The sequence below is a fragment of the Vanacampus margaritifer genome, chromosome 11 (assembly GCF_051991255.1).
Source record: "Vanacampus margaritifer isolate UIUO_Vmar chromosome 11, RoL_Vmar_1.0, whole genome shotgun sequence".
NCBI lineage: Eukaryota > Metazoa > Chordata > Actinopteri > Syngnathiformes > Syngnathidae > Vanacampus > Vanacampus margaritifer.
The window spans coordinates 11,757,772-11,769,234 of record NC_135442.1 but is presented as its reverse complement, the minus strand read 5'-3'; the positions used below and the strand labels follow the sequence as shown (position 1 = coordinate 11,769,234).

The 11,463-nt window shown below is 41.4% G+C and overlaps 1 protein-coding gene and 1 long non-coding RNA gene across 2 annotated transcripts in view; one reads left to right on the top strand and one right to left on the bottom strand.

Annotated features, from left to right (window-relative positions):
- Nucleotides 1–1,573: 1,573 nt before the first annotated feature.
- The window catches only part of LOC144060572 (uncharacterized), a 42,163-nt gene continuing 32,273 nt past the window's right edge, over nucleotides 1,574–11,463 (bottom strand). The window contains exon 4 of the long non-coding RNA XR_013295944.1: nucleotides 1,574–1,655. This is a non-coding gene — a long non-coding RNA (uncharacterized LOC144060572). The remainder of the gene's footprint in view (nucleotides 1,656–11,463) is intronic.
- Nucleotides 6,922–10,978, top strand: pcdh8.1 (protocadherin 8, tandem duplication 1). Its single transcript, XM_077580249.1, has 4 exons — nucleotides 6,922–9,343; nucleotides 9,425–9,495; nucleotides 9,704–9,837; nucleotides 10,347–10,978. The coding sequence occupies exons 1-4, from the start codon at nucleotides 6,998–7,000 to the stop codon at nucleotides 10,685–10,687; spliced, it is 2,892 nt and encodes a 963-aa protein (XP_077436375.1). The 5' UTR covers nucleotides 6,922–6,997; the 3' UTR covers nucleotides 10,688–10,978.

Sequence of the window (11,463 nt, the reverse complement as noted above, 5' to 3'; positions counted from 1 at the left end):
CAACACTTATTCCAAAAAATGACCTCCTAAATCCAGAATGAGAGAACAAGAATTTGCACATAGTTAAGTAAAACTACATTGTGCCATCATACGCAGCCTTCACTTCTTACAGCAAAGTTAAGATACACTCTTATGTTGATTTTATTTTATTTTTTGTTTTTGAGAGTGGTTAACTTTTAACACTTTTGTACCACTCAGAAATGTTAAAAGGTGTGATGTAATACCACCCACAACTTTATATTAACCCTTCTTTTTTTAAATTCAGACATTTTTTCCCGATGGAATATTTACAGTGGCTAACATATTTGTACATTTCTGTTCTGTTAAAAATGTTAAAATTGTATGTAAAAAGTGTTTCGGAAATGTACATGACAATACACTTCTTCAATTCTAAAAAAAATTATGAATACAAACAGCTGTTCACAATTTAACACAGATTTATAGTATTACTTTTTTTACCTTCTCAGTAAACATTTACTTTTTCAAAATAATCTTATTCAGTGCCAAATGAGGTACATTTAATGGGTTTTTCAATGTAACGACAAGCCCAAATATGTAGCATGTTCCCAGCCTGCATGCTGAATACTGGAACCCTTTAAAGTTGAGGAGAAGCCAACACCATACAAAATTACACCCATTTTATCTAAAATTATCCCGGAATCTGGGCAAGAAAACAAAACTAGGGTGACAATTTGTCAGCAGTAGGTGTGACATGTGGGCCACACTCCAAAAGGTGGGCTTTTGAGACATTTGCTCCCTGTGGCATATGCCAGGATTACTGCTTCAACTGTCAACAAATGCTTTCCCTCCCTCGCTGTCTGCCTGCTTGGTGAGTGAGTGGGTGGGTGAGCAGGATGTGAAGGTCGCACTATTGGCCTTCAAAAAAAAAAAGAAGAAGAAGAAAAAGAAAAAAAACATAGAAAAATTTGACATTTGACAGTCTAATTTATAACCACCCATCCCAATTATTGACTGTCAAAGCAGAATTCTGTTCATTAATTAAAATCACCTTGGTAAGAGAACAGATGGGCCAAGCCGTTCATCCGTTATAATGCTCTTACTGTCACCACACATGCGTCTTAATCAAGCCGTGATCTGCATTAATCACATGACTTAAAGTGGCAAACAGGTATCACTCCTGTGTTAGCCTGGCTTTGTTTGCCGTCAGACCTCTCGTGACCTTGTTGTGATGCACTGCTCGGGAAAAAACACTCTCGATGTAAACTGCTGGTTTTTAATGACGATGCCATCGCCTCAATAGAACTCACAAATTAACACATAACATGTTATAGCGCATTGCACAAATTAACCTTTTGCACTTCACGGTACTTGTAATTCACACTTCTCAATTGTCAAAAGTACCAGGTAGCTTATCATTTCTAGTGCCTGATTGGTCACCATATGGGTAAACCACTGCTTGTCTTTCATTTGTTGCCTAGATTTATCGAAGCCACATGATACACTGCAAATCAAAAAGAGGATTAAAATAATCATAATAACATAATAGCTTACCAGTTGTAAAAATCCAACATTATAAACATTAACACGTGCTAATGTTGGCTTACCCTGCTGTTGGGGCTTCATTGTAGATACTGCAGTATTTTGACCCCAAAGTATCCACTGCGAAGTGGAAGTTCTTTGCGGACCCCAGTCTCCTATTGAATGAAATACAAAATGTCCAAAATAAACACACATGCTAACATTAGCTTACATTGTAGCTTTGACTTGGCTCTGGACACTACAGAAACATCAATTTCCCAGTCTCAGTTTTGAATGAAATACAATTTAAAAAATCCCAAAAATCCACATACAACATTAGCTTACAATGTAGCTTTGTCTTAGTTGTCAACACTACAAAAACTTTGTTTCTCAGTGTTCCAAAAATTAAATCCAAAATGCCGAAAATAAACCCACATGCTAATGTTAGCTTAAAATGTCTTGGCTCAACACTACAGAAGCTTCCATTTCTACTTCTAAATAAAGTCCAAAAGGCCCCCAAAAAAACAAAAACACTCCAAAAAATAAACACACATGCTAACGTTTGCTTACAATGTAGCTTTGTCTTAGCTCGCAACACTAAGAAACTTTGATTTCTTAGTTTCCGAATGAATGAAATCCAAAATGCCAAAAATAAACCCACATGCTAACATTAGCTTAATATAGGGTTGTCTTAGCTGTTGACACTACAGAAACTTCCATTCTCACTGTTCCGCTGAATTAAATCTAAAATGTCAAAAAATAAACACATATACAAATTTTAACTAACAATGTAGCTTGGTCTTAGCTCTGGAAACTACAGAAACCAAATTTTCTCAGTTTCCTATTATTGAATGAAATCCAAAATGCGAAACATAAACCCACATGCTAATATTAGCTTCCAATGTTGCTGTGCCTTTGCTGTGGCCACTGTAGTATTATATTCCAATGTCTCCTTTTTGCTGTAGCCAACAACTTTTTTTCTAGCCTTAAGTGTCCTTAGTAAAAATCGAATTGGCAAAATAAACACACATTAATGTTAGATTGTTCTTATGGCTTTATTCTGGACACTGCTTTACACAATACCCAGTTTGCTGTTGGTTCTTTCACATTTAAATTCATCCAAACATGCATTTATAGACCTGGCCAGTATTTTCTGTTACCACAAAGTTGGAAACATAAGATGAACCAAAATGAAGAATTACTATTCAGGGGGAGACGTGCCATTTATTGCTTTTAATCTACAGCTGCTGTTGTTTCTCTGGCGCCATCGCCACAATGATTTGCGCGTGAGACATTTGATCAGATTAAAATGTGAATCCTCTTACTGGCAAACAACTAATTTGGCTAATAATTCAGTGTTAGCCACAGACTCGTCATAGCCATCAAATCCTGGATTTTCAACATCCAGTCAGCATGGGGCTGTTGCGCTGAAAGGCTCGGCATGTCTGGTAACGAGGTGCACAAGTAACTTAAATGTGGTTTACCCCTGTGGCTTGAGCTTCATACATTCATCCAGATCTCATTTAGAGAAGGAGGGAGCTCATGTAAAAATAACCGAGGTAGAAGAAAATGAGTAGACATTAGGGATTATGCCATTTCCTGTGATGTGTACTCTAACATCAAAATTGCTCCTATCTTGAGTGCCACAGTTAATGTCATTGCCATGTTGTGCTTCCAAAATAATCATGCATCACTTGTCATGCTGTTTGCTTGATTTAAAACAACAGTATCTTTTAATTTGACCTTCGCCGCCTTCTGATAAGGACAATAAGGACAATGACAAATTTAACCCTCTAAAATATTAGCAGGCCCGCCTTGATGCATCCTCGGTCATTGTCGTTGACGTTAAATGTCATCAAACACAAATGGTTAGATAATGTTTTTAAAGACATTTTGTTATGATAAATAAAAACCTTATTCATGTTGAGGTGTTGTGTTAGCAGTACTAGCGTCAATGCTAACATGAAAACAATCATCCACTTTCACTTAAATCGTCCAAAATGATTACATATTTTGCGACAAATACTGTCTGTATCTTTGTTCATCTATCTATGCCAGCGATGTATAGTGACAGGCAAAACAATTAAATGCTCCTCTTCTACCAACAACTGCCACCACTCATCATTATTATTATTTCGGTATATAATGTACCCTTTTTTCTGACATGTTTGATGGAGTACTGTAAGACTTGTCTAATGTAAAAAAAAATTGCCAAGACAGGGATAATACGTGTTAGCATCTTACAATAGTCATGTTGAGGTGTTAGCATCAACACTAACGTTGATCAGACATGTTTTGAGACATGATTAAGATAGCTACGTAAAAATGTTTTTTTTCAATGTAGTTCTAGTTGTTAGCATGTCCCATAATTCATGGTGTTCTATTAGTGCTAGCCTCTATGCTAACATCACAGTTCAGCTTTATGTGCAGTTTCTGTACAAACCTTAATATATATGCAAAGATGGTGGTGTTGTGTTAGCGCTAGCATGTTGGCTATTGTTCAAAGTGATTAGATGCACAGAAAATAAATACATATAATGTTTGTTATCAATGTTAATTTTGATGTAGTTCTTATTGTTACCATTACACATCAGTTCTGTTTGTTTGCAACAAAATTTTTTAGTTTCATTGAGCAAATTGATGTTTATTCCAAGACCACATACGATAGGTTGTTTTTGAAATTTGCCATTCTCTAAAATGTATTTCATCTTTTGGCATTTAAATAAATAAATACATTTCTGTGCAATTCTAGTTAGCAATATACATCATTCATGTTGTGATGTTTTGTCAGCACTAGCAATGCTGCTAAATGTTGATTTCAAGATTACACTACAGGTGGATTATACTATGGGGAAAATAATCCAGTTTATTGCAGTGCATTCATGCGTCATCATAGTAAAAATATTATATTTGATACATGTCGACTTCCATACACCATTGATTGCTGTATTTAGTACCTTTTATTCCACTATAGGACAGCTGTTCTCGGTTGAAATGACACCGAAAGGACAATAAAAGCAGTTTATAGTCAATACATCTACATCAGATCAGTGCAGTTTTAAAAAAAACAAAGCAAGACATGTGGCCTTTTCGTGTATTGTCTTGAAAGAAGTAAATTAGATTTTCACACTTCCTGTATAATCAGCTTGTATAGCACCTATCACCTCACTATCACAACCATCCCTGTGCCGTCTGCGTCCCCCCCCCCCCCCCCCCCTCTTTATTGTGTGCTTTTTAACACCTTGCCGCCCCATCGGGGGAGGCTCAGACAGATTTAACGCAAACATTTGCGAAGGCGTCAAGGGCCCTTTGAAGGGCCGAGGATGCTTTTTAATCAGCGTGGGCTAATCACCCATATGCTTGACAAAAGTCTGCTTGACTCATGCTCTTTTGTGTGTTGACGTGTGTGTGTGTGTGTGTGTGTGTGTGTGTGTGTGTGCATGTGAGTGTTTGTGTGGTGGGAGGCTACATCAATAGTTGGCTTTTTATTCTCTTGTCACCCTTCAAAAGCTTCCCCCAACCTGTTTTGGGAAGTATTGTTTGAATGAAATGTTGATTTATTAAATTGTGGATTAATTACAGGCCAATTAGCGTGATGTGTATCCCTGCAACAACATGGCATGAATGACACTTTTGAGGTCTGCAGAGCTGCATTGCTATTCCTCCCCTGCTATTTGAAAGAGGAAGACAAAGGCACATTCTTGCTCATCCTTTATATTACTCTCACACTCTGTTTGCACAGAATGATATGAGTCGCAGAGAGGCTGAACTCTTTATGAATGTCAAGAAGTGGATTTCTTCTTGTGAGCCTCGGAGATAATACAAAGCTGCATTTTTATGTGGAACCCTTAACTTTCCTCTTTAGCTAATCGCCTAACTAAGCTTTTTAAAGCCACTTTGGTTTTGATTCATGACTACGTGTTGGGTTATTGAGGTCTATTGATTACTGCTTCTGCTGCTGCTGCTGGGTTTTAGTGGCGAGGATGCACTGCATGGCTTGATGATATGCAGGAGACTCGGTGGTGAATTATTAGTTTTAAATGATGGAGCCCAGCAGAAGAGTAGCAGACACTGTCTGCTAAGTGGTAAACATGAAGCCAAATCACCCCCTAGTAAAAAATTCAGTAAGTACGGTAATTAATATTTGTATAAGATCAAATTAGAATTGCAAAAAGTTTTATTTATTATGTGTACTTTTTGAAGTCACCATAGCTTTGTATGTGTTACTACAATCACCCTTCCATCCAAATACACAAAAATTGTGGTTAACTTTGAAGGTTCTCCTCTATTTATTTTGGCAGATTGTAATTGCAATGCCTCATGGTGATGCCGAGCCCATTTGAACACCCACCCAATATGCTATCTGGCTCAACAAAGGCTGACGGCAGTCAAAAAGCTGTCATGCAGTTGTACTTTTATATCAGATAATTGTTGATTTGACCTGAAAGCTTCTTTGGCAGCCGCTGCTCCCTTTGGGTGGACCACTGCCAGGCCATCAATGGATGGGTCAGTGCACATTTGCATAGCAGCCTATAATAAAATAAATAGATAAAAAAAACACACACACAAAAATCCCTACAACTGTGAGAGCATGTTTTCCGTCCATGTTCAACAGCATAATAGAATTTCACTGTATCTGGAATCTGTACACTTATTGGACACCTTCACTATAATGGAAAGCAGTAATCAATAATTTTGTATTCATGAAGGTTACTCATTTGACAATATGTTTATTATTGTGGTTGCGGTTTGTCGTGGTGTAGAATTGAACTGCATTAAATTAAGAGATGTTTATTTATTTATTTTTATTTATTTATTTATTTATTTAATATATTGTTTATTTTATTTACCTTAATAAGAAAAGCAAAGCTGCAAAGCTGCAGTCACAATAATTCAACATATTTTTAAATGAATACATCAGTAAATCAAAACTGAGAAAGAATAACGGCAAAATGAGTGATATGGATTTCTTTCTATTGTGTAGGTGTACCTTTGAAAACACATAAACTACCAGAAGTGTCTTAATTATCCAAACATGTTAAAAAGATACACTTCCATTTACTGTAGCAACTGTAGACATAACATAAATATACATCAATTTTATACTGTTTACAAATAGAAGTCATAAGGAAATATAGTAAAGATGAGCACTGAAACTAAAGTAAATATATTTCCAAGTAAGAGGATATGCTACATTTTCCCTATAGATGGAAAAATAAAACTTTATTTGTGGAGCAGATTTGTGCTTAAAACTACTTTGGGATTGCCAAAAGTGAACCATTTGTCAAACAAACTGTGAACAGCAGTTTGTCATAAGCCAAAAGTCCCCCCTTTTGATGGCCTGTGGTGTCAAACCATTGGTGGATGGGCCAGCTCATTTGCATACGGCCCAGTTTAAAGCATGCCCGCAAGTGTGAAGCCTGCGCTCATTCACAAACTGAGGTCTGCTCGGGTCATTTGTGATTTACATGAGCAAAACTTCTTCCTCTCTCGCTCTTTTTTTATTATTATTAACAAGATGGCAACACTTGCTCGCTGCTGCTTTGTGCTGGGCTTAATTATTTACAAGGTCCAGTGCACGACGACAAGATACTTCACGTATGAGGAGGACGCCCCTGGGACAGAGATAGGCAATTTGTCCAGAGACTTGAAGATTGACCCCGCCGAAGGCCATGACACGCCTTTCCGCTTCATGCAAGAAAACAACTTCTCGGTGGTGTACATGCGGGAGGCCGACGGGCTCTTGAGCGTGGCCGAGCTCATTGACCGCGAGCTGCTGTGTCCTGGCACCCCGCGGTGCTTCATCACCTTCGACGTGGTGGCTCTCTCCAGGGAAAAGTTTCAGCTCATCCACGTTGAGATTGAAGTGAGGGACATCAACGACCACGCACCAGCATTTCCCCGCAACGAGACCACCCTGGAAATCTTGGAGAATGTCGCCCTGGACTCTCGCTTCCCGCTGCCTATCGCCGTGGACCCAGACGTGGGCAACAACTACATCCAGAGCTACAACATTTCCCCTAGCAGCCACTTTACCGTGGAGGTGCGTCAGCGGGAGGACGGTGTCAAGTTCGCTGAGCTGGTGCTGGTGAGGGAGCTGGACCGGGAGATGGAGGACTTCTACCTGGTGGAGGTGACTGCCACCGACGGAGGCGTGCCCACCAAGTCCGGCTCCATGACGGTTCGCGTCAAGGTGCTGGACTTCAACGACAACGGGCCCACGTTTGAGCACGGCTCGCTGAAGGTGGAGCTCAACGAGGACGCTCCAGTGGGCCACCGCGTGGTACGGGTACACGCCTTCGACCCTGATGAGGGCGTCAATGGCGAGGTGATGTACACCTTTGAAGGCGTCTCGGCAGAAGCCGCCCGCGTCTTCCACATTGACCCGCACACTGGTGACGTGACACTGAGGGCCCGGGTGGACTTTGAGAGGCGGCAATCCTACGAGCTGCGTGTCAAGGCCTCCGACCTGGGCGCCGATCCGGCGTCGTCCAGTTGCAAGGTGTCCATCGACGTGGTGGACGTGAACGACAACGCGCCAGAGATCAACATCAAGCCCATGACCGCCAGTGCGGACAACGTAGCCTACATCACCGAGGCTGCGGCCGCAGAGAGCTTTGTGGCCCTCATCAGCACCTCAGACCTAGACTCGGGCTCCAACGGTTACGTGCGAGTCAACCTGCTCGGCCACGAGGACTTCACCTTGCAGCAAGCCTATGGGGAGACCTTCATGATAGTCACCACCTCCTCTCTGGACCGAGAGAGGATCCCTGAATATAACCTGACTGTTGTTGCAGAAGACTTGGGCAGCCCGCCTTTTAAAACCGTCAGGCAGTACACCATCAGGGTGACAGACGAGAACGACAACTCTCCGTTGTTCAGTAAGTCAGCATATGAGGTCTCAGTCATAGAGAACAACATTCCGGGCTCTTACGTCACCACCGTAGTGGCCCGTGATCCCGACGTGGGTAAGAACGCAAAAGTTTCCTACAAGCTTCTGGACTCTGAGGTGCAAAGCGGGTCACTGATTTCCACCTACGTATCTGTGGATTCCCAAACAGGGTCTTTGTACACTGTCAGGTCCTTTGACTATGAGCTCATTCATGAAGTAGAGTTGGTCATCCAAGCTGCAGACAAAGGATCCCCCTCCCTGTCCAGCACGTCGACAATTACAATCCGAGTGGTGGATCAGAATGACAACTACCCGTATTTCACCTTCCCCGTACTGTTTAACGACTCTGCTGATATCCCGCTGCCCTTGAACGCCCCCGCTTCCTATCTGGCTCTGCGCCTCTCAGCTGAAGACGCAGATGACGGCGTGAACGCCGAGCTGTCCTACCAGATGTTGCAGGGGGACCAAAATCTTTTCAGTGTGAACAAAGACACCGGGGAGATCGCCCTCAAGCAGTGGTTGACCGCCCAAATTGGGGACATCCTGGAACTGGTCGTGGCCGTGAGTGACCGCGGCCGCTCGCATCTCTCCAGCAGCGCCACCGTGCGCTTCGTGGTCACCGACACGGAGCCCGTAGAGGACCAGGCTGTGGTGGTCTTGCGATCAAGCGATGAGGAAGGCCTGGTGGCGAGTTTGGATGGCTCGCTGGTGGTCATCATCCTGCTAAGTGGCGGGTGCGCTCTGCTGCTGGTGGCCATCGTAGCTGTGGTGGTGACGTGCAAAGTGGGACGCAGCCGCTCAGGGCCCTCTAAAAGGGAGGCCCGCCTCAACTTGTTTGACAGTCGGCCCCCCCTTGGGTCCACCCACGGCAACATATACACTGGCCAGAGAGGCTTCTTCCTGGAGAGGACCTCCTCAAGCTTGGATGACTCCTGCCTGTATGAGGAGAGGAGCAGCGATTCCGAGTCAAAGGTGACTTTTTCCCTTCTTTTAGCACAATTTGTACTTTCTCTGTATCTAAAAATGAAACTAAATGGGATTCGTTCTTTTTAGGTGTTCATGCCCACAAAACACTTCCAACCATCATCTTTATGGCAAGCTGACAAGTATTGCCTGCAAATCAGGTAAGAAAAAATTACCCAAAAGTTACAAAAGGATTTAGTTCCTGGTTCCACTATGTCGGTTCATGGATCCCTCAAACATCCCATGAGAAGCATTTTTCGTTTTGGTCCAGTGTGCAATTAGGTTATATGAGGTTATCTTAGGGAGGCATCGATAATCAAGCTAATGTGTTGCACTGGTGGCTCATGGTGGCTCTGCGCTGATTTACAGTGGCACGGGCAACACTGACCAGCTGAGCGTGAAGGACAGCGGCAAAGGGGACAGCGACTTCAATGACTCGGACTCGGACGTCAGCGGAGACGGTGGCAAGAGGAACTTCAGCACCTTCCACCCAAGACTTAAAAGTAAGTTTTTAAGCTACAATATATCAAAAACATCTGTCTTCACAAATTTTGGGTTAAGTCAAAATGGATATGACAGGAAGAAAATATAATTCTATATGTCATAATAAATAATATAAGGTAGAAACATATAATCAGTCACAATTTTATTATTGTGGTTGTAGCAACCCACTGGCGTAAACAGCTAACTTATTAAATCCAAGTGATGAGGAAGACAGAAATATCTAACTATACTTTTACTAAAAACAATGTTGCAAATAATTACACTACGAGGAGCATTTGTACGATAAGTTCACCCTTGTAATTTTACACTAGTGTAATTAACTAAATCAAGATACTTACTGGGAAACATTGTTCAAAGTAATAGCCCCAAAAAGTAATCATTATTATCTTTTTAAAGGATTATTAGATCTAATTAGATTGTGTAGATGTCCCCAATGAACCGTTCAGTTATTGTGTAACACAAGCATGCAAGAGCCAATCTAATCCTTATTTATCTCACTTGTCTTCAGGTTCATCCAGCACTGCTAACAGCTTAGCGGGGGATTGCCAAAGCACCTACTGTGCGATACCGCCGCAGTGTTTCAGGAACCCCAGAGACTTGGCGTACACTGTCGGCTTCTCCCCGGCGACCCTCTTCAATGATCTGCACGGATACGCCCACTCCTGGAAGGAGTCTGGCTACGCTACCAATCCCAAGAAAACACGCATCGGCGGCGCACAGACCTACAGCGGTAGAACGGGAACCCTTCCGCCTTACCTGTCCCAGGCGCAAAATGAGCCCCAGTGCCACAAGCCGAGTCCAAATATTGTAACGGTGGCGACGGAACTAGAGGTGGCGACAATGTTTTGAGTTTAAACCTCATGTAAATTGTAAATACTTGTAAAAACTGACCAGCGTTTATTAGCATTTGCTAATTTGTATTTGATTATTTTTTTGTGCTGCTTTCTCAATAAATGTGTGATTGTAAAAAGTCTTCAAGCTTCATTCATATGCTTGTAAATTCTCATTGAAGGTGTTTCATTAGAATTAATATATATTTAATGATGTGCTTTAATATGTCACATAGATGTTGTAGCTATATTGGTTTAGCATGTTGAGACATTCTACTCTGGATTAAAATAAATAGCCATTGAACATGAATACAGCTTTCTTTGGTCCTTCCTCGGGTCTCCTGACGGCCTCACGGCTCTGGCTGGGTTCTGAAGTGTCCGGTTTCGGTGAACGGTATGGGATTTTTTAATAGGTTTTAGGTGAACTAATGAATACACACTCACACGCACGCACATGCGCATACACATACAAAATAAAATAAAAATAAAAAAGAGAGAGCAATGATGATGACAAATAAAAGTAAAATTACCGAATGAAGAATACTGAGCTCTCCAGAAAAAAAAAAAAAAAAAAGAACATGAATACAGCTTGGTCCATATGTTTCCATGCAGAAAAAAAACACTTTAAATTAAAAAATATGCTCAACATGACAACTGTTTTTTTAAAACACATTACAATGTGTGCCCCCGTCAGCACAGCTGGAGTTATGATTGTAAAGGTGTTCCTTGAGATGATTTATGTTTGGTATCTTTTCTTGATACACTATCACCTTCTAATGCCCCAAAAGATAAGAA

Bases quoted from the DNA above. Each gene is read 5' to 3' on its own strand.
- pcdh8.1 (XM_077580249.1), top strand. From the start codon at position 6,998: ATGGCAACACTTGCTCGCTGCTGCTTTGTGCTGGGCTTAATTATTTAC. The intron at 9,344-9,424 runs GTGACTTTTTCC...CGTTCTTTTTAG, and splicing joins GCAGCGATTCCGAGTCAAAG to GTGTTCATGCCCACAAAACA. The intron at 9,496-9,703 runs GTAAGAAAAAAT...GCTGATTTACAG, and splicing joins AAGTATTGCCTGCAAATCAG to TGGCACGGGCAACACTGACC.